At 43.6% G+C, this 22,810-nt stretch overlaps 2 protein-coding genes across 3 annotated transcripts; one reads left to right on the top strand and one right to left on the bottom strand.

Moving 5' to 3' along the window:
- Positions 1-3,300: 3,300 nt before the first annotated feature.
- DNAJA2 (DnaJ heat shock protein family (Hsp40) member A2) lies at positions 3,301-14,906 on the top strand. Its single transcript, XM_038148170.1, has 9 exons — positions 3,301-3,494; positions 6,217-6,276; positions 7,245-7,465; positions 8,745-8,825; positions 9,445-9,578; positions 10,764-10,960; positions 12,349-12,493; positions 12,668-12,795; positions 13,296-14,906. The coding sequence occupies exons 1-9, from the start codon at positions 3,417-3,419 to the stop codon at positions 13,482-13,484; spliced, it is 1,233 nt and encodes a 410-aa protein (XP_038004098.1). The 5' UTR covers positions 3,301-3,416; the 3' UTR covers positions 13,485-14,906.
- LOC119705584 (borealin-2-like) lies at positions 9,601-22,399 on the bottom strand. 2 transcript variants are annotated; one of them, XM_038148172.1, is made up of 10 exons: positions 21,759-22,399; positions 21,373-21,501; positions 20,458-20,498; positions 20,039-20,099; positions 19,334-19,401; positions 18,702-18,769; positions 18,031-18,069; positions 16,849-16,981; positions 16,546-16,632; positions 9,601-9,696 (listed from the first exon to the last, which is right to left on the bottom strand). In XM_038148172.1, exons 1-10 carry the CDS (start codon positions 21,916-21,918, stop codon positions 9,673-9,675), a joined length of 810 nt encoding a protein of 269 aa, XP_038004100.1. In that variant the 5' UTR covers positions 21,919-22,399; the 3' UTR covers positions 9,601-9,672. The 2 variants fall into 2 exon arrangements, with proteins under 2 accessions (XP_038004100.1, XP_038004099.1); XM_038148171.1 differs by lacking the exon at positions 9,601-9,696 and adding an exon at positions 15,617-15,792 and having other exon boundaries at positions 21,759-22,396.
- Positions 22,400-22,810: the final 411 nt, after the last annotated feature.

Genomic DNA, 22,810 nt, shown 5'->3' with positions numbered 1-22,810 from the left:
AAAACAATACCTCAAAGAGCTGAGAATTGTGCAGTCTCTTTAGAAACAAACATTCATACAGCTACTGCTTTTTATATATTTATCTTATCATAGTGTGATAATAATAACATTAGAACTAAATGAAAAGCTCTTATCTGAAAGAAGAATAAAATCATTTTTAGAAATGAGAAAGACATACAAAGGAAACAAAGAATGTGCAAATGATACCAAAAGAAGTGGGGGAGGACACATTTTTGGATTCCAAGGGAAGTCTCAAGTTGAAGATATTTTGAAAGCAATTTAAATGTGAGATAAGGCCAGCTGTGTGTCTAATGTGTTCTGTCAGTACAGCTCACAAGTCCATGGTAAAAAACAGTGGGCAGGAACAAGAAACCTTGCTCCTCATCCACATTTGAATTTAATAAAAATCTAATCAACCCAGCCTATGATTGTTTTGGTCCACTTAAAAATAAAATGTAACGTTTCATCCCAGAGGAATTTTCTTATTATTTATTGCTTAGTTTGATTGTGCAAGCTATAAGCCAGGCCTGTAGGAACAAGGCTGTTTAGGCAGGGAAGAAGAAAGCAGCAAACGCTGCCTCTGAACCGCCTCCCTGGCCTGGGCTGCAGGTGATGCCCCCAGCTCACCTCTCACCCACAGTCCAGCACCCCTGGCTCATGGTCGGGCTGCCAACAGGGCCTCAAGATGCCAGGTGCCTTCAGAAGCCACTCAGCTCCCAGGACAGGTAAGTCTGGGCTGAATCATACTTTCAGTGAACTTCCCCCCCTCCCAGGCATAGATAAGAATGGCACCTCACTGGTTTGAGCAACTCACCTTCTTAGAGCTCTGGATTTATTTTTTTTTTAATGCAAAGAAAACATAAATGCTATGATATGCTAAACATTCCTTATATGTTAAATACTGCTTATATCAGTCTGCTGATTCTGCTTAACACCTAAAAACCAAATCTAAGCTGTAGGGCAAAGAAGCAATCCTCCACATGCTCCTAACTCTTCTTCCTTTCTGACTACCCACTAAAAAGAAAAACCTGTACGACAAAAACAATCTTCTCTAGAAACATAGCAATCTGTCAGCAAGTACAAGCTAAAATAGTCAAGCCATGTATGCACAGCAGAGAGTTCTTAGAGCAGATGAATTTAGCCTTACCAAAATAAAAGATGAAACCAAGTAAAGTAATGCTCAGGTAAACCAAATCATGAAGCCTTACTGGCTCTGTAAGTTAAACCATTAAATTCTCAAAGGCTGTACAGGCAGCCTCCAAAAACACCAAAGAAAAATACCTCTCCTTACAAGGGTTTATGTTCCTTTCTGTGCATCTCTGAACCAGACTAATAATTACAGTCCATAGGACTGTTTTCCACCAGCCATTCTCTGCCCTGCCACTCTTTTTCTCTCTCCAAAACTAGTTTCCATTTTCTTTTGAAGCTCTTGTCTGCTGCCACGCCTGCAACCCCAGAGGCAGGTATTAACCATCATGTACTGAAGCAGATCATTACAGGCCAAATAAACACATTGATGGAATTTAGGGCCCCAAAACTACCCGCCCAATAAGCAGCAGAGAAGCCACCAGCAGACGGTACTTCCCAATCCAGCCCCAGGATTGTGCAACCACAGGCTGTGTCAAGGTGAAGGGTACCCCTACAGACAAAGAGGGAAGAAGCCTGCAGGCACTCAGATCTGCTCCCCTTAGGCAAGGCACCTATTCAAATCGCCATGCCACAAGCACAACAATCTTTTGAAAGGACCCTTTTCTGTTCTCTCTCACATGTCAGGCCAGTAATCTGTTCCCAGCAGCCTCTCCTCAGGCCTCAGCCTTGCTCACCTCTTCCTCAGTGAGCCTCCTCTCTGAGGCACAGCCTGGGTTTACTCAGACAGAAAGCAAGAAGCCAGTTTTTGGGGTTTGCCCTTATACAGACCCCATACCATCACCCTTAGCCATGAGCCTGCCACAGGCCTGAGAGCCTTCCAGCAGCCCCTGCCTAGCAAGGGGGTAACAACCAAGAGACTACAGCTGAGGAAGGGCTTAACAGTTGCTCTCCTAGCCCAGCTTTAAGAGACAAACAACTAATTAAACACAACCCAGCTTTTTATTTGCCTGCAAAGAGTGGTGCCCAGCTGGGGCCTTGGGGTTAGTGCGCTTTGTGAGTCACTCTGTGCCTCAAACAGCAACTGGTGCTTCAGATCCCAGCAGTGGAGCAAGGCACAAAACCAGAGCAGATGGGTACCAGTGCTTTTTCTAACCACTTAGTAATATGTCCCTGAAGGAAAACTCGGTGGTACCTGAGGGCAGGCAGCAGCTTGGTGTGCAGGTGCCCCATGACCTCAGTGACATGCTTGGGGATGCAGGAGCCGGGGGTCTGGGGGACATGGGTGCAAGGACAGGTTCAAAATTTCAGGCCAAGACAAACAGTGTTGGCATTTCAGGTTCAGCAGGACCAAATGCCAGTCGCACCCTTTGGCCACAATAACACCCTGCGGCACTCCAGGCTGGGGCAGAGCGGCTGGGAAGTGTCTGGTGCAAAAGGACCTGGAGGTGCTTGTCAACAAAGGCTGTCATAAGCCAGGTGTGCCCGGGTGGCCAAGAATGCCAGCGGCCCCTGGCCTGTATCAGGAACGGGGTGGCCAGCAGGAGCAGGGCAGTGATTGTCCCAGTGTACCGGGCACTGCTGAGGGCACACCTCGAGTGCTGTGTCCAGTTCTGGAAGGACATTGAGGTGCTGAAGCAAGTCCAGAGAGGGGGCAATGGGGCTGGGGAAGAATCTGGAGTACAGGTCTGCTGAGGAGCAGCTGAGGGAGCTGGGGGGCTCAGCCTGGGGAAAGGAAGCTCAGGGGTGAACTTATCATTCTCTACAACTCACTGAAAGGAGGGCGCAGCCATGTGGGGCTCAGGCTCTTCTTCCAGGCAGAGACAGGATGAGAGAATAGTCTTAAGCTGCACTGACGTCAGGTCGGACATAAGGTCCAATTTTTTCACAGATATTGGAACGGGCTGCCCAGGGAGGATGGTGGAGTCACCGTCCCTGGGGGTGTTTAAGAAAAGACTGGACAGGGCACTCAGTACCAGGGTCTGGTTGACATGGAAGCGTTCAGTCAGAGGTGGGACTGGGCGATCTCAGAGCTCGTCTCGGAGCCCGCTGGCTCTGCAGTGACGGGCGGGCCAGCTGAGGGCGCTGTTCCGGAGCGCCGCCCGTGCCCTCGCGGCCCCGCGCGCAGCGCCCCCTGCCGCGCCGCGCCGGAACTGGGTCAGGGGGCCCGCGGGGGCGGGGCCGCGCGCCTCGCGCGTCGCGGCGCGGTGACGCAGCGCGTGCGCGGTGACGTCGCGGCCGGTCCGTGTCCGCGTCCTGCCGCCGGTCTCGGCCCTGCCCGCGCCGCCCTCGGCCCGCCCGGCCCCGCTCGGCCCCGCCGCCGCCCCGCCATGGCCAACGTGGCCGACACGAAGCTCTACGACATCCTGGGCGTGCCGCCCGGCGCCTCCGACAATGAACTCAAGAAGGTGCGGCGGAGGGGCGGAGGTCGGGCGGCGGGGGGGCGGTGGGCCCGGCCGGGCAGGGCCCCGCGGGCGGGCGGGCGGCGAGGGGAGCGGGGCCGGGCGGGGCGCGGGGGGCAGCCCGCGGGCGGCGGGGCTGAGGCCGCGGTGCGGGCGCGGCGCGGTGCCCGGTAGGCCGCGCCCGGGGCCGAGCGGTCGGGGGAGGCCGCGGGCAGGGCAAGGGCCCGGCGGGAGGAGGGGGCGGCGGGGCCCGGCCGCGCTCGCCGCGTCCCTGGCCCGGCGCGTCCCGCGTGGGCTCCGGGCGCGGGCGGGACGCGGCTCTTCCCGCCCCCGCGGCACCGCGCCGTGCGCGGCCGCGAGGGCTTTTTGGGGGTGAGAATCCCCGCGGGTCGAGCCTCTCCGGTGCCATTGTCCGCCCCACGTGCGGGCCTTGGGAGGATTCGGTTTCGCTCATAGATGCGATTCCTCCCAGGCCGAACGCGGGAAGGCGAGGTAAACAAAGAGGGGAGGTGAAAACTTGGAACCAGGTCGTCGCTATAGCAATTCCATCCCGTAACGTATTAAGCACTTTTTTTTTCTTTCTTTCTTTTTTTCTTTTTTTTCCTTTTTTTTTTTTCTTTTTTTTTTCTTTTTTTTTTTCCCGTGGAGGCCTTAATGACCGTTTCCACGTGAGGGAGGAGAATGAACCAGACGGTTCACTAGCAGAGGCTTCCGCGGGTGGGTGGTGCTGGCACCAACAACTGCGCCTTACCCGTCATGCACGCGGCAGCCTAATTTGTGCAGGGATAGGCAATTGCAGTGTTGAAATTGTGCTGGAGATGGAGGGCAGGCTGTGAGAAGGTTGTGTTTAGTATACAGCACTGCCCACCAGAATATTTTGTTTTATTACAGAGGTCTCTTCAAGCGATCTGTGTCCTTTAAGGTGAAAACCAAAGCAGTTTTCTGCTAAGATAGCCTGCACCGCCCAGTATTAATTACCACATATTAGACTAATCATGGAATGTAAATTTTCCAACTGTCTGCAACACCAAGGAGTTTCTGTATATCTTATTGTCATTGAGAGGTTTCATGGCTGCTTTAAAATGTGGTATTTTAACGTGTATAACAGTATAGAAAAATTGAGAATTAATCTTGGTCTGAAGGGGCTGAGAGAACAGGCTATTACAGTGGCTAAATTAACTTTTACTGAAGTTATATATGTTTCCAGTGTAGACCTTGATTCTGGATTTGGTTCTGATGAAATAGTGATGGCCCTCTTTAGAGGGCCATGGGTAGTTGTAAGAGTTGCTCTGGCCTGGAATGCTGTTGTCAGAAAAGATGTGAGGGTTTTCTCTTTTTAAAGATCACCACTGCAAGCTCCTTTTTTCCTGATTAGATAATGTTAGGTTATCAGTTTAGTGGTGTTTTGGTTTTTTTCTTGTTTGTAATGCTTCAAATATATGGAGGACATCCATTATGACATAGAATACACAGGTTTGTGGAACATTATGCTTTGTTCCTCATGGACGATTTGTCCAGTAAGATGTATGAGTTTTAGTTTTTACACTTACTGTGCTTTAGAATATTAGGCTTGTAATATCAACATTGTTTTTATTTCACTAGTTCTTTATCATGTCTTGATTGCATGCAAAAGTGAAGAGTGTTTCACGATAAAATCAATAATGAGAATAGTGTGGATATAAAAAAGGGAAATTTGTTCAGAAGCTGAGAAGTTGTGATTTCTCTAAAGCTTTGTGTGTAATGCTCTTAACATTGTAGTTCTAAAGAGTTAGTTTAGGTGCTCAGTTATTCAGAAATAAAGTGTTTGAAATATCCTCTCCAGGAATTGATACCTCAGTTTTTTGCTGTTGCATCACTGTAGCTTTTTTAATAGGTGTAATTTCAAAAATAAAAGACTGTATACGATGTAATTTGTTGATATCTGTGCCCTGATTGCTTCTGAGGGGTGTTGAGGTGGAGTAGAGGAGGGTTGAAGTTTCTACTGCCACGAGCTCCAGTGGGAGAAGTCTCTGCCTGCTGTGCTGTTTGCTTTGATCCTCTCAAGTGTAAGCAGCACAGATGAAGGGCTGCTGGAGAACCAGCGATGGTCCGGGGTGTCAGAGTGCTGGTCACAAAAAAGCAGTCTGGAAAGTCCCTTCTGGCGATCTGTCTGTACTTACTCCTACTGATTTACAGCAAGGAGCTTAAATAAAAGCAGTGCCGTGTACGTTTCTGCACGTGTAACTCGTACACTGAGCTCAAATGGAGGTGAACTCTTCCATTAGTGATAGGTAGGGGAGAAGGAAATGGTTGTTGTGAGCAGTGGTTGTAGGGTTGAATGGGAAGCTGAGGCAGCCATTTTGTTGTTAGTGCACTGCTGTGGTTGAGGGCAAAGACAAACGGGTTCAAATTTACTGCTGTGGTCTAGGGTTTGAGTGGGTTCTAAAGAGTAAATCATTTCCATGAAAGTCAAATGGGATTCTCCCTCGAAGTTAATGAGGATAAGCAGGAGAACTAGTTCTAGCTTTTGTGTGCCATAGCTGTGTGTGAATGCAAGTCTGGTTAATGTATACATGTAGTGATATTAATTTTTTTTTCGATCATATCAATGCATTAGTGGCTTTGAAACACTACAGTATTTATGCTTCGCTTTTTTAGTGTTTTCTTTTTCCTGAGGACATTGCTTGAGGTTCTCAGAAAAGAACTGATTAATGGAAATTTGAAGTAATTTTCTACCTCTTTCAACTAGGCATACAGAAAACTGGCCAAGGAATACCATCCTGATAAGAATCCAAATGCAGGGGACAAAGTAAGAAAGACTCATATTTTCTTTTTTTTTAAAACTTTAAGTTTTCTTTTACAGTAGCATCTAAGGAACTGAATACAGGTGTTGGGGGCTTGCTGTTTAGTTTGTTCAGCAGTACTGTGAGAGGGAGTATTGTCTGGTCAACTTCTCCCCAATATCAAAATCTGCCAGCATACCTCATGACAAAATGCAGCAGTTGGCTCAAATAGGTTGAGAAGGTAATGAGGAAAAAACTGCTTCTCATTTGCTGAGATAATGTCATCTGACCTTGGCATCTCTGTAGGAATTTGAAAATGATTGTAAATTTTTCAAGTTTTTCCACCATGGAGAAATGTATGTGTAGAGATTCTTAAAACTGCTGCAGCATAAACCAAATTACATATGTGGGAAGATTGAATTAGATTTGTTACGCTGAAAGCAATTTAAAAATCATCAATTAAGTTGACTCAGCTGATTATCTTTAACCAAATTGAAGTTCTGATGGCTGCTTAGAGGTGAGCAGAGATGACTGTGAAAAGATACTAATTTGCCAAACACATTAATATACCTTTCAGTCAGCTACTTAATTGTTAGTGTATTTGAAGTGCCCAACATGTTGAAGTCTCTGCTGTTAATATGTAACTGTTGGATATTCTGCCTTTTGGCTTCTGCACTATTGTGTTCTTGGGGTTTTTTTTGGGTTGGATTTTTTCTTTTTAATTTGTAAGAAATCTATCTTATGCTAGTAAAGAACAAAGCAAACCAAATTTTGCAGTAATATGTCTTATTTTGTGGTAAGATGTAACAAAACTAAGCCCATGTCTAACTTTCAAGTCTTGCTAAGAATAAGTTGTGTTAAAGTAAGGGTGGAAAAGTGCTTCATTGTGTACCTTCTTAATTGATAGGTGTTCGTGCAGGGGGAGAAACTCACAAAATGCTGCCTTGAAGTTCTGAATTATCATGCACTGTTGTGACTCTGTTTCCTCTTCTAGTTCAAAGAAATAAGCTTTGCCTATGAAGTATTGTCGAATCCTGAGAAACGAGAGCTGTATGATAGATATGGAGAGCAGGGGCTCCGAGAAGGGAGTGGAAGCAGTGGCATGGACGATATTTTCTCCCATATCTTTGGTGGTGGATTGTTCAATTTCATGGGCGGCCAGAGTAGAAGTCGCAATGGTAGAAGAAGAGGAGAAGATATGGTGCATCCACTCAAGTGAGTACCTTGATGCTGCAACTTGTACTTGGAAGCTTTCCTGACCATAGAAACTCTGCTGGTTTCTATTCTTGATAGACTTCTCAGTTGAGATCCTCTGCAGTCTGCTCTACTCTTCAGAGCTGCATGTTGTGTGTCGAGCAGGGGCCAGTACTCTGGAGTTACTTTCATTGGTTGGTTAATCTAGGAACTACCAAATACTTTGCCAGGTTATTTGAATTATGCGCTTTGCTAACTTTATTTTCTTTGTTTTGCTCCTTAATTATGTTTGGTTTGGCTCTAATCTGGAAAAGCCTTCAACAGCCAAGTATTACTCACCGGGCAGATTCTGGTCTGTGGAGGTGCTCAGGAAAGACTTGAATTCATAGGGCAATGCCAGCTGGAACTATGGTTCAACCTCATAATTAATGGAGAAGTCTGTGTGGTGGCTTTGGTTTTGTTTATTTATTCAAAACCATTCTTGAATATCACATCTGTGTTTCGGAGATCGCTTCTTGCAGTCATGGCTGGCTTTTTGCCTGCTGAGCAGGTCCCTTTTCAGAACTTCAGTTAAGCAACATCTTTCCTGTGGTTGGCAAACTGCTTGGTGAAGTCTAGCTTCACATGCTTGCTTGTTTAGTTGCTAGTACTCCATGGTGTATTATTAATGAGCTTTGATTTTGTTGTTATTTGTAAATACTGCTGCCGGGCAACCTGTTCTCAATACAACTTAATACATGGAGTTAAAATTCCTATCCACTAGCAAAGCCTTTTAGGAGAAGCACTAAAAAGTTAAGTGGCCCTGGGGACATGCTAAGCCCTCCCCACTGAACTCTCTTGTGTGGAAAACCCAGTACAGTAGTAAGTACTCTATACGTGTTCTTATGATTTATGCAATAGACAATATGATTGGGGTGTTTACAGAGACTTGTTTCTCACCTGCCTGGTAGAACTTAAATTAATAATTAATTATGACTGTATAATAGCACCTAAAATTCTAGATAAGCTTGTTTCCTATTGAGAAACACAACCAACCCTGTCTGGTTTATTCTGATTAAATTACAGCTTTTCTCTAAAACTATGTTCAGATTTACAAGTGTATATTGATACGTATGGAATTTTTTTTCAGTAACTCTTTGGAGAAGCCAAAATGGCGCTTAAAATCTTACTTTGATAGCAGATGTAGTCTTGTTAGGAATATCTAGGTTGGTTTTTTTTATTTGTCCTAGGCAAGTATTTTAATTACGTGGGGAAAATAAGTTGTTAAATGATAACCCAGGAGAAATACTTTATTTTGTAGAGTCTCTTTAGAAGATCTGTACAATGGAAAGACAACTAAACTACAACTTAGCAAGAATGTCCTTTGTAGTGCATGTAATGGGTAAGTTTGTTTGTATTTTTGAGTTCTCTGGTTGCTTCGTTGGCAGACAGTGTAATGAAGGATCTCCTGTGTCAGATCTTTATCAGTATTTGACTTACTGGAGCCTGCCTTCAGACCGGCAAATTGTTGAACTTGAATGATGCTGTTGATGGAACTGGAACTATTCAAGGGCTTTGTGTGGGGGAAGGGTGGGAGAGCAGAGAACCTAACTGCAATTGGCAGTGCAGTTGGGCATGTAGGCATGCTAACCTGCTGCTGGAGTGCTGCTGTAGGACACGAAACAACGCGACACGCACACACTGTTTATAAGGTGAAAAAGGGAAGTTTATTTTTTGACTTCAACATTTATAGATTTTCAAAAGTGACAGTGCATTGGAAGGTGAAAGTGCCACCTCTCCAATGACACTGGACAAATTAATAGTTTATTAAATTTCTCCTCCTCCATAAAAGAATGTAAAACAATTAGTTATTAAGAGAAAGTGTGTGAGAAAGTTCGTTACAAGAATATAAACATCAGAAGGTTCAGAAAATCTTAAAAAATCAAAGCAACACTGGAGGGGGGCTTCTGATTTCTTTCTGAAGAACTTCCTTTTCATGCAACTGGTGCTTTGTGCTGCAGGCAGGGAGGGAAGGCTGGCTCCGTTCAGAAGTGCAACGCCTGCCGGGGCCGGGGCGTGCGCATCATGATCCGGCAGCTGGCCCCGGGAATGGTGCAGCAGATGCAGTCCGTGTGCTCCGACTGCAATGGAGAAGGTAGGCCAGGCTCTGCTCCGTTACTAAATGTGCTTGCTTGGATCCAGCCTCCTGCTCAAATCTCAGGAGGAACTTATCCAGGACACTTCTGCCCTTACCCAGTCAGCTGCATCTCACTCTGGTGGCAGCATGGAGAAATCATTTCACTCAGAACAGCAGCAAGATTTACAGTGTTTAATGTACTGAAAGACAGTCTAGAAGCTCAAGCAGTAGGGATTGATCATCTTTAAAAACACTTAGATGTGAATATTACTTACTGCTATTACTCTTGTGTTAAAGTAAAAACCAAGATGTTGCTGGTTTAGGAGCTATTTGTCTTTTTGTATCTCCTGATATCCAAGGACTGTCGTAGGTTAAAAATGGGAACCTAAAGATAAATTTTTAACTTCTTCAAATTAAGATGATATCTTTGCCTGAATTGGTTCTGTTTAGGGATAGCAAGTTCAGCAATTCATATGATTTCTTTTTATGTATTCTGCAGTTAGCAGAGTAGTAACATCACCTTCTGGATGACTTTACTCGTCACAACACTCAAGCTACAAAGAGTTGTATTGTGTGACCTGTCAAAACATTTCATAAATGATGTTCATATGCCTAACCTACATACTTTGTAGTTTCAACTTCCATCATAATGTTATGCTTTGTTTCACAGAAAGGTGGTTTAAGGTGAGAAGCTTAATATTTTAAGCCAAATGCATCTGCTTGTGGCACTTAGTACCGAAATCTTACAGTCCATGTGCCCTAATACTTTGGTTACTGTGTATAGAGACAAGAGCTCACTGGAAAAATAAAGGTGAGCTAGAACAGAGCCGTTTTGGATTGTCACCCTTCAGTTTGCTGGAAACAATAATTACCTTTGTATGGGTGAATCTGATGTGACTGGCTCCCTTTCCCTGTTTTTGTATGCAAGAGTCTATAGTTCTGCTGGCTGCATTTACTCAGGGCTGTCTTGTGGGAGTATTCTGGGAGATGAGGCAGTCAGGGAACTTTTATTTTTTTCTTCCTTCCCCCTTTCTCAGCTAGAGTAAATGAAGCCTGGATTTTCTCTTGTGAGGAATTTATAAAGCAACATTGAAATCACTACTTGTGTTGCAGAAATTCTTCAGCTTGCTTTCAAATAGTTTTTCCTAGGAATTGGATGCGACTATGTCAAAATCTCTGAACTCAAAATTTGTCTTTATTTAGGTGAAGTAATTAATGAAAAAGACCGCTGTAAAAAATGTGAAGGGAAGAAGGTGATCAAAGAGGTAAAAATACTTGAAGTCCATGTAGATAAAGGCATGAAACATGGGCAAAGAATTACATTCAGTGGAGAAGCAGATCAGGCTCCCGGTGTGGAACCAGGGGATATTGTCCTTTTACTCCAAGAGAAGGAGAATGAGGTAATGCTTTTGATTTTATATTTTAAATGCTTTCTATTCCAGTTGTTAATATTTAAGTTACATAGATAGCCATTAAATTAAAGTAACTGATACAGTTGCAGCTTTGGGAGAGATGGGGAATAGCTTTTAATAGATTTATAGTGTGTAACACTGCTTTCATGGTGAGCCAGAAAAACTGGGCAAGTCCTTAGCCAGGGGACTGGCAGCTTCTGGTGCCTCCTAATGCTAGCAAGAGGTAGCTTCTCAGGTAAGCCCTGACTGACTTTGGTACAGTGGATGCAGTGAAGAGCCATTCAGGATGTTAACTTTAGTCTGCTTTGCTCGTGACACTAACAAAATTCTAAGTGTGGCTTTTTTCCATGTCTTGTGACATGGCAGGGAACTCCTGATAAAACCCCCAGATGGTGCTTTCTGTCTCTGCTACTGTGGTTCTGGAAATAACACAAAATGGTGATGTTGCTGATTAACTTGACAAAACAAACATTATTCTTTTATACTGGTTTGGTAGGACTTACGTTCACTGTATGCTGGAATCACTGCACTTTGGAATTAAATACTGCAATTTATCTTCTGTTAAAACTCATGTGGGGCAGAATTAAGGTGGCTGCTCCTTTTTTAATTCTAATAACTATGATGAAATAAGAAACAGTTTGTGTGTTGCACTCGAGGAGGAGTTTTCTGTTGGGACAGGTTAGCATGGGGTACAAATTTAAACTGCGGTCATGTATTAAGGATGTAATGTGGATGTAATGTTGGTCATCTGCTAATTAGGTACTTAGTAAGCTTTTCAAAGCTGTGTCAAGGACTGCTAATTTGCCGGTCTGTACTTTGTCCTAGTGAGTAAAACTAGATGGACTTGGTTCTTAAAATTTCTCTTGAGATGGGAGTCATGGTTATGTCAGTGGACAAATTTTAAGATTTACTCTAATAAGAATCCTGAGTTATGTGGCCTAAAGATCTCTCCTGACAGCTGTGGACTAAGTGATCAAAGTCCTGCTGTAAGGTCAAGGGAGCTAAAGCAGATATGCTTGAGGACAAGAGCTGAAAAACAAAGATGTTGTTTATAAACTCCAGTGCAGGTGAAATAGTGTCAAACTGTTGTCAGTTTTGTTTATAGGTTTCTTGTGCAGAAGATGTTGGGGGTGCTGTACGGGCCTGGTTTAATTTGAATCTTACCTTGGTGTGTGGTGTGGTTTGGCTTATTTTAGATGGCACTTGGTCAGGCACAAACTTCCCAAGCGTGCTAAACCATCTGAATTAATAAAATCAGGTTCACTTCATGCAAAGGCTGTTGCTCTGACATTGAATTTTAAGGATAAATAATTATGAACTCTCAATAATGAGTCTGTGATTCTAGTACTAGAAAGGATATCTCCTTTGTTTCCCAGGTGTTCCAGCGAGATGTGAATGACTTGCATATGACACACAAGATTGGACTCGTTGAAGCACTGTGTGGATTTCAGTTCACATTTAAGCACCTTGATGGACGTCAGATTGTGGTTAAATACCCTCCTGGAAAAGTCATTGAACCAGGTAGGCTTGACCTGATAAGGATTTTTTTGATGATGCTTTTGTGATTCTTCAGCACTTAATCCCACCCTTGGTGTCCTGTTAACTGAGCCTAGGCTGGGGAAACAGAACTGTATGGAGAGAGAATGGCTCTGCAGCAGCACTTTGCTGATTACTTTACTTCTCTTTGAATTCCAGGTTGTGTTCGTGTAGTCAGAGGGGAAGGAATGCCACAGTATCGCAATCCTTTTGAGAAGGGGGATCTCTACATTAAATTTGATGTTCAGTTTCCTGAAAATAACTGGATTAGCCCAGAAAAGCTTTCAGTAAGTAGTTGTTCAAACATAAATGTGGTGTCTTACTTGACAGTGTGTGCAAAGAGCCTATGTTGTACCTCATGAGCTTGCTCTCACTGCTTAAATTCAGATACCAGTAAAGTTCTTTTAACCTTTTTTATGGGCCGTGTGTTAGTTGGAAATAGCCCTTGAAATATGAATTTATGGAAGCTGTATTTAAGAGCTGTGCAGATGGTGCACAGATGAGGGCAGGAGGAGAATCTTTCTGTTGCTGCGTGATAAGTTTATGGAGTGCAACTGTATTTACTGATTGCACTTTTGGTTCATGATATGTGGAGCTGTTGGTTTTCTTGAAGTGGTGTCTTCCAGTTGATACAAATACTTTTAAATGACTCTGCAGTTCAGGGCTTTCATCAGCACAGACCTCTAATCCAAACCTGCTCTTAGAGGTGTCTCAAAGTTATGGGACCCAGTCACTTCATTTAGGTCTTGTAGATGCAATACTGAATGCATTTCTTTTTTTGGGGCAGGAACTTGAAGATCTTCTGCCAGCTAGACCAGAATTTCCCAATGTAATTGGTGATGCAGAAGAGGTAGATCTTCAAGAATTTGATACCACTCGTGGTTCAGGTGGTGGCCAGAGACGTGAAGCTTATAATGATAGTTCTGATGAAGAAAGCAGCCATCATGGACCTGGGGTACAGTGTGCCCACCAGTAAACATTTGTCTAAAAAGTTGCACAAGGATTTTCTTTCAAATTTTGCCTGACTTGTTTTCAACAATCCAGCTGGATTGTATAAGTAATCCAGATGAACCAATGGACATCTATTGCTGTATGTGTAACTTTTAAATTGGTCTATAGTATCTACAGAGTGTAATTTAAACTAACCACAAGCTTACATCTTCATTTTGACTGTGTAGCAGAATAAAGCACTTGAAAGGAAGACGAGACTCCTTTTCACATGGGTTTTAAGTTTGTCCTCGTATCTGTGCTTGATTTTTACCAGTTTTGTGTAGATTTTAAGTTTCATATTTTAAATTCAAATTCTACATTGTAAAGTTTGTGTACAATTTGTCCTGAGGCTTGGTATTTGGCTGCACCTGCATAAGCTGCTACAAGTAGAATCAAGAATTTCATAGCCTGTATCTATCATCTAGATGCATGGTAAATGGGCTTTGCACATAATGGGTTTAGAGCTGACTGGGAACAATGAAAGACTAAATTAGAAGTGGTTGTAAGTTTTTTTTTTTACCATCTTGTGAACGGTTTCTGAAATTAAATAAAAGCAGTTGGTGTATAATATATTTCTTTTGCCTTGTAACTCTTACTTTTCCAGTGGCTTTAACTAGTCTGTGTATGAAGAGACTATGTAGATGATAGATATTTTATAAACACAGGGAGGCTGAAGCTGCCTTAAGACCAGGAGAAGGTTAGATAACAATTGTGTGCCACATTAGAGTCTCCTCCTGAAATGAGAGATGACTAAATGGGCACAGGGAAGGCTGCAGCCATGTCCCCTTTGTGTGAAGAAAACACAAGGATATCTGAATTCACGCTAAAGATAACAAACCCCTTAAATGGGGAATGATTAAATTTTGAAATAATGGTGTCTTTCTCTTAGCCTTTGAATCCTATTCAAAGTCTGATTCAGCCTCACTTCCTAGAGAAATGTTTCCAGTTTAAAAGAAGAATTGTTTAACCTGGAAACATAATAAATGTAGATGGTTTTGTTACTTTTCCAGTAGTTTGCACTTTGGTTTAAGTATGAAGATATTAAGATCTCCAGCTGCAGTTCTATTACTATTAATTGTCCAAAATGCCAGAACAAAGCAAAACTATGACCTGAACTAAGGAACTGTTGTGCATGAACAGTGTTGGGTTGGTAAGCTGCCTCTATAGCAAGGTTTCTCTCCTGTTTAAGTGAGAAAGTTGAAGCTCTACTTTTCTTTACAAATCAGAAGTGTGACTTTGTTTAGTTATTTTTCTGATAGTTGTTGACACTTTGTTGATGAGGTTGGAGGGACAAACTCCAAGGGTTTCAATGTGCTTGGGTAGGCATTGGCATTTGAGTGTTGCTGAACATCCTTGTTATAGACTCTAAAAATGAAGCAAAAATAAATACTGTTTGATCTGTATTTCAGTACTGACTTATGATGTGGCATTCTCTAGTGGGTCTTTTATTTTCATTTATTAAAATTTGGGGTTGCTTTTTGTGAAGCCATGGTTACATGCTGATCCTTTCTCCTGACTGATGTCACCAAGGGGTCAGTCCTTGTAACCTGCAGTGCTTAAACAATTACAACACTTGTCTTCTGCTAGTAAGTCCTTGCAAAATAGAGTAATACTCTAAACGTTTAATCCCCATTCAGATTGTTTTTTTGAAGGGGGAGAGAGGAAGGGATTCATGGTAACTTTTCAGATGGCTGACCTGAAAAGGTGGAGGAAGAGCTGATCACTGTAGGGCAGTTCTGCTTCAGTCCTCAGCTGGCATTAATTTGGGCTCCTGCCAGCAGCACCTGATAAATTCTAATTTTACCTGTCATCTTGCACATTACTGTCATGTCACACACAGGACTGGAAATATATTTTATTCCTGTGTTAGATTCATACATGCTACCACACACCTAAAGTTATTGAAGTGTCTTAAGGCTGTTCAAAAATTTAGTACCTTGTATTTCAGTTTGTGAGTTGATATTAGAGAAACTTATTTCCTATATACAGCCCCTTGCTGTTCATTTTGCTGTGACCCTAGTTAAAATCTAACCTTAGCCTTTTATAAGGAAAAAGTATAATTTTCTTCTGCTTTGCTATCCTTCATAACAGGAACTTAAAAAGACACATCACATGATATAAAAGCTTATATAAACATTTACTGGGCAGTATACAGCTTTATTAAGACATAATAGACATGATTTCAACACCTTGGAGGCAGCAGGCAAGAGCAGTCACCAGTGTTCTGTAGTCACAAGACAGTTCCATTAACTTGGTTTAGGTGTTACCTTTCCACATAGTACAGTCAGCTCACTCTGAGGGGGAGAAAATTCAATTTAGCTCAAGCTGCCTGAAAGAACTTGGAATAAAGGTGCCTACTGTTAAAGCAAGCAGTGAGCACTTACCCACTCCCCACTGTCTGCCTGCAGAGGCCAGGCCATAGCAAAACCACAGAACAGCTCCAGGCCTTTAGCCTGACTCAGCTGCGCTGGTCTCTGTACCTGCACAGCTGTACACTGGTTAGCATCTCATGTCTGGATAACTTCCATTCCTTCAAACAATAGCCTAGGGTACCCTCATCTTCAGGAGGGTTGGGCAGTAGGTGCTACAAAGTTCTGTTCCACTTTATTTTGTTTCACAACCTCTAAAGCAGTTCCTGTTCAACTGCAGCAGGGACTTTACAGGTGTATAGTTCTTACTCAGCAAGGGACACAGAATAATGGATTGTAAGAAGACTCAAAACCGAGCTGCAGCTTTGTCAGGCTTTGTGAATGAGAGATAAGAGAATGGCAGTTTGCTGACATGGCAGGACAGCCACCAGAGCACTGCAGAAGGAAGAGTTTATGCTCCTGTGGCCCCTCAGGCTGTCACCAAACTGCACATGCTTATGTAAGTGCAGTTACTTTTACACATGATCCATGTGCAGCAGTTCTCCCCTCCCTCCAACTGATGCCAACTAGTTGAGGCTTAAACTCCAGAGTTGAAATTTGCATTCATGACAGAATCTGACATGAAAGCCTGGGACCAGGTGTCTGAATACAAGATCTGTAAGTCTAGTTCAAGCTTACCACCAGGTTATGGATGTGCTGAACTGTGTCCTGATTGAGGAGCTGCACATCAATATTACGGAGGTCTCCACCAGCTGTGCAGAGTGTCTGTGAAGAGAAACAATTTTAAGATTAAAAGATTTTTCTTGCATGCCCAGCTTCTCTGAAACTCATGCTCCACTGTACATTGCAAAACTTTGGCAACCATTTTTCCTTTTGTTTAGCAGCATCTCATTTCGAAATAGCAAGAGCTATCACTATCAGACTATTTGCATTGATCAACTACTGCAAGTTGAAAATGTTTAAAAAAAAAAAAAATTATACCTGTCCATCAGCCAGGGGAATATTGACAAATGGAACACTTTTGTGTTGAGGTACTGATTTACTTCTCTTTAACATGCCTTGAACTCTTCCACTGGCAGGTAAAGTTCTTGAGACAGTCTGTTGTAATCCAGCACTAGAATACAATGAAAATGTTACTTTGAGGTTAACTTTCTTCTTTTTAACTCTGCTGGAAATTTTCAAGCGTGAAGCAAATGCCAGTGGTAGGAAATACACCTAGGAGAGAGGCAGTCATGTTGAAACTTTCCCAGTTCTGCCAGGAGACTACAGAAATCCAACCACGAGCAGCACTTATGGGCACTGCTGGGTAACGTTTTATGACCCTGCCACTGCAGTAACCTTGTAAGCCTGTGACACAAGATGACATTTTGGCCACTCAGTAACAAGAATATCCGCTCTCCAATATCAGCAGTGAATGTTTACAGTTTTGGAAAGAGGAAACTTCGTGCCTCAGGGCTTAAGATAAGACATGTGCTGTATCTGTCTACTACAGAGGGAGATATCAATAAATACCAAAGCTGCTACCTCTCAGAGGCACAGGGTGTGCCTTATGCCATGCAGAATTTGTAAGTTTTCATGATACAACAGTTATTATTTTACTTTAAAAATGTAAGATTTGGGTGTGTTCTGCATGGAAACATTTATAGCAGGCCAAGGTGAAACTGAACCACGTACTGGTTTCAGGGCCCATTTAAGTTGTTCACCCCCTCACTTCAGCTTGTGCAAAAAGCAAACTCTGTAGTGTATGCAGAATGATACTAACTAAAAATCTTGACTATTCAAGATGCCAGGAACTGATTATCAGTGTATTTGGTTGAGGGGTTTGTGGGGATTGGTTTCTTTTTCTTTTCACAAAGCCATATTGGTGACATTTTAATCAAGGTTGGGCTCTGAGAACAAGTTTGAAATGTAAGTCTGTAAATAGTGAGAATTTATACTCTAAATACATTTTATTTAAACTAACTTAGGACATCAAATCCTGTGCCTCCACAATAACGTAAGTTAACACCCACACCCAAAGCAGGACATGTAACTGGTTTGGCACCCCTACTGTCCCATTTAGTGGCAGACCATGAAGATCTGTTACATCTAGATTGATAATACTACATAGTGTCTTGGTATTGAACAAAATTATTGATTAGGAGCAAACTGAAAACTCCTTACCTTTTAGCTCCCTTTGGAGTGGCTTTGAGATTTGTGGCACTGCAATGAAAACAGACTTAGCATCCTTCTGCAAGCTACACTAAACAGACACTAAAAAAAGTAGTTATTGCCTCAGGGTTTTATTTTGTTCATTTACTATTTTTATTTATTTCCTAATCATCTGCTGTAAAGTTCTAGCTAGGATGAAGGTAGATGGACAGTGGATTAGAGAATGCTGAAGTGCCCCGTGACAGGGATCTAGTGTGAAAAACACATGAAAAAGCCCTGAGGTAAACATGATACAGTGGGATTAAAATCATACAAGAACACAATTATAATTTATGTTACTGGGCAAGGGAGGGCTGCAATACCCAAGTTAGGTGTTTATTACAGAACAATTCAGTAGTACTAGCAGAGCAAAGATGCTTTCCTTACATGCTGTCTTCCATTAATATTGTTTGGGAATCTGTACTGCTCCCCTAAGTTCAGAACTGTGCCCCATTATGCCTTCATCAGCTACAGGTTTTTTTTTGCTCAGGTTCACATCACCACAGTGCATCTCAGGTTATGGAAGAGTCCTTATCAGATGTATTCCCATTGGGCTCAAATCTCAGCTACTATATTTGAAAATAATTGTGTTCAGCACTCAAAAATTCAGAGGAGTTAAATAAGCTATCAAAGATCAGTCTTACCTAGAAAGAGAGTTCAGTTTGCCACTTAAACCAGAGGCCAGTGAAACCAGCGACCTGGTTTTGGAAATCTAAAAAATTTATATATAAGACTGCAGTTAAAAAAGGTAGCATTTGAAAGCAAAGTGATAGGTATTTGCAGGAAACAATATTGTAAAAATTCCCTGTTGAAAAAAGGTATTCAGCCCCATAGTGCTGCCTTGATATATATATAAAATGCCAAATATACATCCTAAAAGAAGTTTCATAATACCAAAACATATTTATTCCTACTGAAGTTCTGTATAACCAACCAACTAATATACACCCTTCCAACTTTTAAGCCTTTTTACAGTAGAAGTCTGTAATTGCACAGAATCTTTTTTGTATTTGTTGTCAGCTTGCTACATCAGTGTGTGGCTGAGGAGCTATACTTGCCAGCCTGTGTGAATTAGTCACTAGAAGTGCAGATATCATATTTCATTATGAAAATAATTTACAGTTAGCCTTGCCTTACTTCAAATACATTAAAAAACCTGACTTTTCCAAGAGACAGCAGAGCACTGGCCTGCCTTCTCATGGATCTAGCAGGGCTTGTGGCAGGTCAAAACTGATTAAGTCCTTATGTTTTTTGAATAAAAACAGAATAAACTTACTTTTTTAGTTATTTTCTTTGAAGAACTGTGCTTGGCATCTTCATATTCAACAATTGTAGTTACCTTAACTATAAATGTATTAGCAAGACAAGGAAAATAAAGATCTCATGAAGAGCACAAAACACCACTTCAGCCTCATGTTTGAAGCCTATTTCCCCCCCATGGACAGCTTTGGCCCTTGTGCCATCCAATGTCATTCACTTGGGACACAGGTCAAAGCAAACTGAGTGTTCAGCACAGGCACTGGGACACACAGGATAGTTAAAAGACCCCAGATAATCCCTCAGCCCACAGACAAAACAGAATTACACCCCAGTGGTAGTATCCTCCTTATTGCATATTTGGGGATATGAAGAAAAACTGTATTTTTCTTACAAAGCTCAATGGGCAGAATGTTAAGGGAAACTTAAGAAAAGAGGGGTGACTTTCCTAGCTCTCCTGCTATACTGTAGAGCCTTAAATCTGTCTCTTCTCACCATTTCCCCTGATGAATACAAAGGACTGAAGCTCTTATCTCATGCTTTGAAGTACCTCTACAGTAGCATAGCTCATGATCCTCCACACTGAATGCTGGGGGTCTCTTAATGCACTTTTCCCTCTTGTATTCTTCAGGCTTAACATTCATTTACAAACGCTCGGTTCAAACCAGTAAAAAAAAAAAGAAAATGCAAGAACCATAGGCTATATGTTAATGAGTTGACCTGCCTTTTTTGCTGTTGGTCCTCACCAGTTTGGGATTTGGCACGTCTTCTACAGAGCAGTCAGTCTGAAAAAAATATTTATCCAACAAGGGAAGGTCGTCAGATTTTTCTCAGTAGATGCATATTATGTTACAAGAGGCAGTGAACTAAAAGGGCATGGAAGCAACTGACAGGAAGTGGGATTGGCTAAACACCAGTTGTTTTTTTGGCTTTTTTTGGAAACATCTGAATTCCTGCCTGCAGATGATCCTAAAACTTTAGGTAATGTTCATAACTGCACCATCTGGCTGCCGAGTCATTTCATGTCATCTTCTATTTAAACACACAGCCAAATGAAATCATTTGTCTGTCATTTGGATTTACAGCAGGGAGAGAAGAATTCTATTCTGTAAACTGTGATAAGATTTGAAAACACAAACTTACCACTGCAGCAGCAAGAGCCACTTCCTCCCGTCCTTGCAAATCTGTAACTCAAGAAATTATAACTTATATAGATGCTATTACTTGCATAATTTTTATCTTCAGATTCTTATGGGCTCAGAAGCCAAACAAGTAATTCAGGATTACAGTGGTTAAATAGGTAACATTTAGTTACCTAGGTCAGCATATGTATTTCATTTGAACAAGATTCCAGTCTTGTAGGACAGTCACTCCTACAAAATAACAATGAAAATCTGAGGCCATTTCAGTGGTTGTCCTTGAAATAATCCTGAGTGTAGGCACAGAGAGTATCCCCCGCATTCAAAGAACCACCACACGCTCACACTGCACTGCAGACAGCTAATGCTCTTGGGCAGAAGTTTCTCCAGAAGGACACCAAAATACATACTCAGGTTTACAGTAAACTCAAGTTCTTCAAGAGGTTCAGGTTTGATCTCTGTGTGGCCCCTACAATTTCCAGCTGGAAGGTAGATTCCAGAAACATCAGCTCTCACCAGAATATACATCTGATGCTGGGTGTAAACATCTTAAACCTCTGCATCAATGTATCAATGTAAAATTAAACTTGTTTGCTTATCATCACAGGTATGTGACTAGATTAGAATGGCTCAGGAGAGTTCAAATTGACAATGAGAAAATAATCTCAGTGGCTAAGGATGAACAGTTTCAGATGAACAAAAACGGTTGGTTTTACACCCAGAAAACAGTAGGTTTGTAATTATTTCTTGTCTCTTCAGACTTTAAATAATATTACCTAAGTGCACACGTAACAGACTCTCCAGATTAGTCACCAACTAATTCTGTATCCTGAGTTACACAGATCAGTCTACTAGAACAGGAGTGCTCAGCGAGCATCGGCTGCGTAACAGTAACAGCACTCCTGATCTGCACTCTCACCGAGCACCTCTTTCCTTTTCATCTTCCTGAACGCAGCCGGCATCGTCAGCAGCTCCACCGCAAACGCCTTCTCCGCTGTCTGCAAAAGTGAATCGAGCTCTTTCTTCATCTCCTGGATGTGCTCCTTGGCTTTAAAACAAAACACGCTCTTAACTGCCATGCGTGTTACATGTTTCCAAGTATAAGCGCTGCAAGACCGCGCTATAAAAGAAAGTTAAAGCAGCGATTTATAGCGATTTATCCGCAGGAATCCGAGCGGGCAGTCGGAGCGCCTGGAGCCTCCATCAGCCTCCATCCCGGGGCGCGGGGCAGGCGGCCGTGCACAAGGGCGCGACCCCGGCCCGGAGCCGCCGTTCCCTCCCCACCCCGGGCAGCCCCGGCCCTACCCTGCTGGTCGAAGTCGCTGAGGAAGAGCGCGATGCGCTGGTCCCTCTTCTTCTGGGAGAGCGGGGTGCGCTGCTCCTTGTCCCGGGGCAGCGCCCCGCGGTCCGGCTCCACGCCCGAGTCGCTGCTGCGCCGCCGGCACGGGGCCTTTCCCGGGGCCATGGCCGACAGCCGGGCCGAGCCGTGCCCGCAGCTGTGCCCGGAGCGGGACCGGCCGGATACACCCCCGGGGCGGGCAGGGGCGGCCGGGAGCCGCCGGGGCGGGGGACGAGCGGAGCCTGCGCTCCTCGGGCTCTGTCAGAAGGGAGGGAACGCCGTGAGGGGAGGGCACGGCGTGAGGGGAGCGGGGGTGGGAGTGCCCCTCTCGGAGGTGCCTCAGGCGCTGGCACCTGCAAGTGACAGGACGAGGAGGAATGGGTACAGATTGAAAGCGGGGAAACTGAGGTTAGATAACAGAGAGGAATTATTTACTCTGAGGGTGGTAGACACTGGAACCCTGCGCGGTTGTGGATGCCACAACCCTGGCAGTGCTCAAGGCCAGGCTGGATAAAGCCTCGAGCAGCCGTGTGGGAGCTGTCCGTGCCCAAGCCTGGGACAAGCTGATCTTTAAGGTCCATTCCAACCCTTAACATTTTGTGATTCCAGGATTTAATGATCCTTAGGCCCTGCAGGAGCTGGGCAGGCTCACACACACACACACACACACACACACACACACAAATAAATGATTTGCGCTGTTTTGTTCCCTGTTGGAGCCGCCCCGGGCGCACAGCAGCTGCGTTGGAGCCGGTGAGCGCTTCCATCCCCGGGGGCTGTGCCCGGAGCCGGGGTGCCCAGCGCTGGGCCAGGCGCTGCTTGTGCTGCCCGGCTCCCCCGGATACTGGGAAGGCTCTGTGCTCCATGGGAAGGGCCCCGTTTCAGAGCTCAGCTTTGGGTTGAGCTAAATTACTGCTGTTCAGTGCGCAGAGCGTGCAGGGGTTCAGAGCTAACCAAGGGAATAACCTGCTCTGACCAGTGCAAATGGTTACAGCTTGTGCAAACTCTGATCAGGTGA

The sequence above is a fragment of the Motacilla alba genome, chromosome 11 (assembly GCF_015832195.1).
Source record: "Motacilla alba alba isolate MOTALB_02 chromosome 11, Motacilla_alba_V1.0_pri, whole genome shotgun sequence".
Lineage (NCBI taxonomy): Eukaryota > Metazoa > Chordata > Aves > Passeriformes > Motacillidae > Motacilla > Motacilla alba.
This window is presented reverse-complemented; position numbering and strand designations above follow the sequence as displayed.

What these genes read in the sequence shown, in the direction of transcription:
- DNAJA2 (XM_038148170.1), top strand. Translation starts at nt 3,417, where the DNA reads ATGGCCAACGTGGCCGACACGAAGCTCTACGACATCCTGGGCGTGCCG. An exon ending in CCGACAATGAACTCAAGAAG is followed by an intron (nt 3,495 to 6,216) that starts GTGCGGCGGAGG and finishes TCTTTCAACTAG; the next exon opens with GCATACAGAAAACTGGCCAA. An exon ending in TTAGCCCAGAAAAGCTTTCA is followed by an intron (nt 12,796 to 13,295) that starts GTAAGTAGTTGT and finishes TTTTTGGGGCAG; the next exon opens with GAACTTGAAGATCTTCTGCC.
- LOC119705584 (XM_038148171.1), bottom strand. Translation starts at nt 21,918, where the DNA reads ATGGCCCCGGGAAAGGCCCCGTGCCGGCGGCGCAGCAGCGACTCGGGC. An exon ending in AAACTGAACTCTCTTTCTAG is followed by an intron (nt 18,070 to 18,701) that starts GTAAGACTGATC and finishes TTTTCATTGCAG; the next exon opens with TGCCACAAATCTCAAAGCCA. An exon ending in AGCACATCCATAACCTGGTG is followed by an intron (nt 15,793 to 16,545) that starts GTAAGCTTGAAC and finishes TCTCCCCCTCAG; the next exon opens with AGTGAGCTGACTGTACTATG.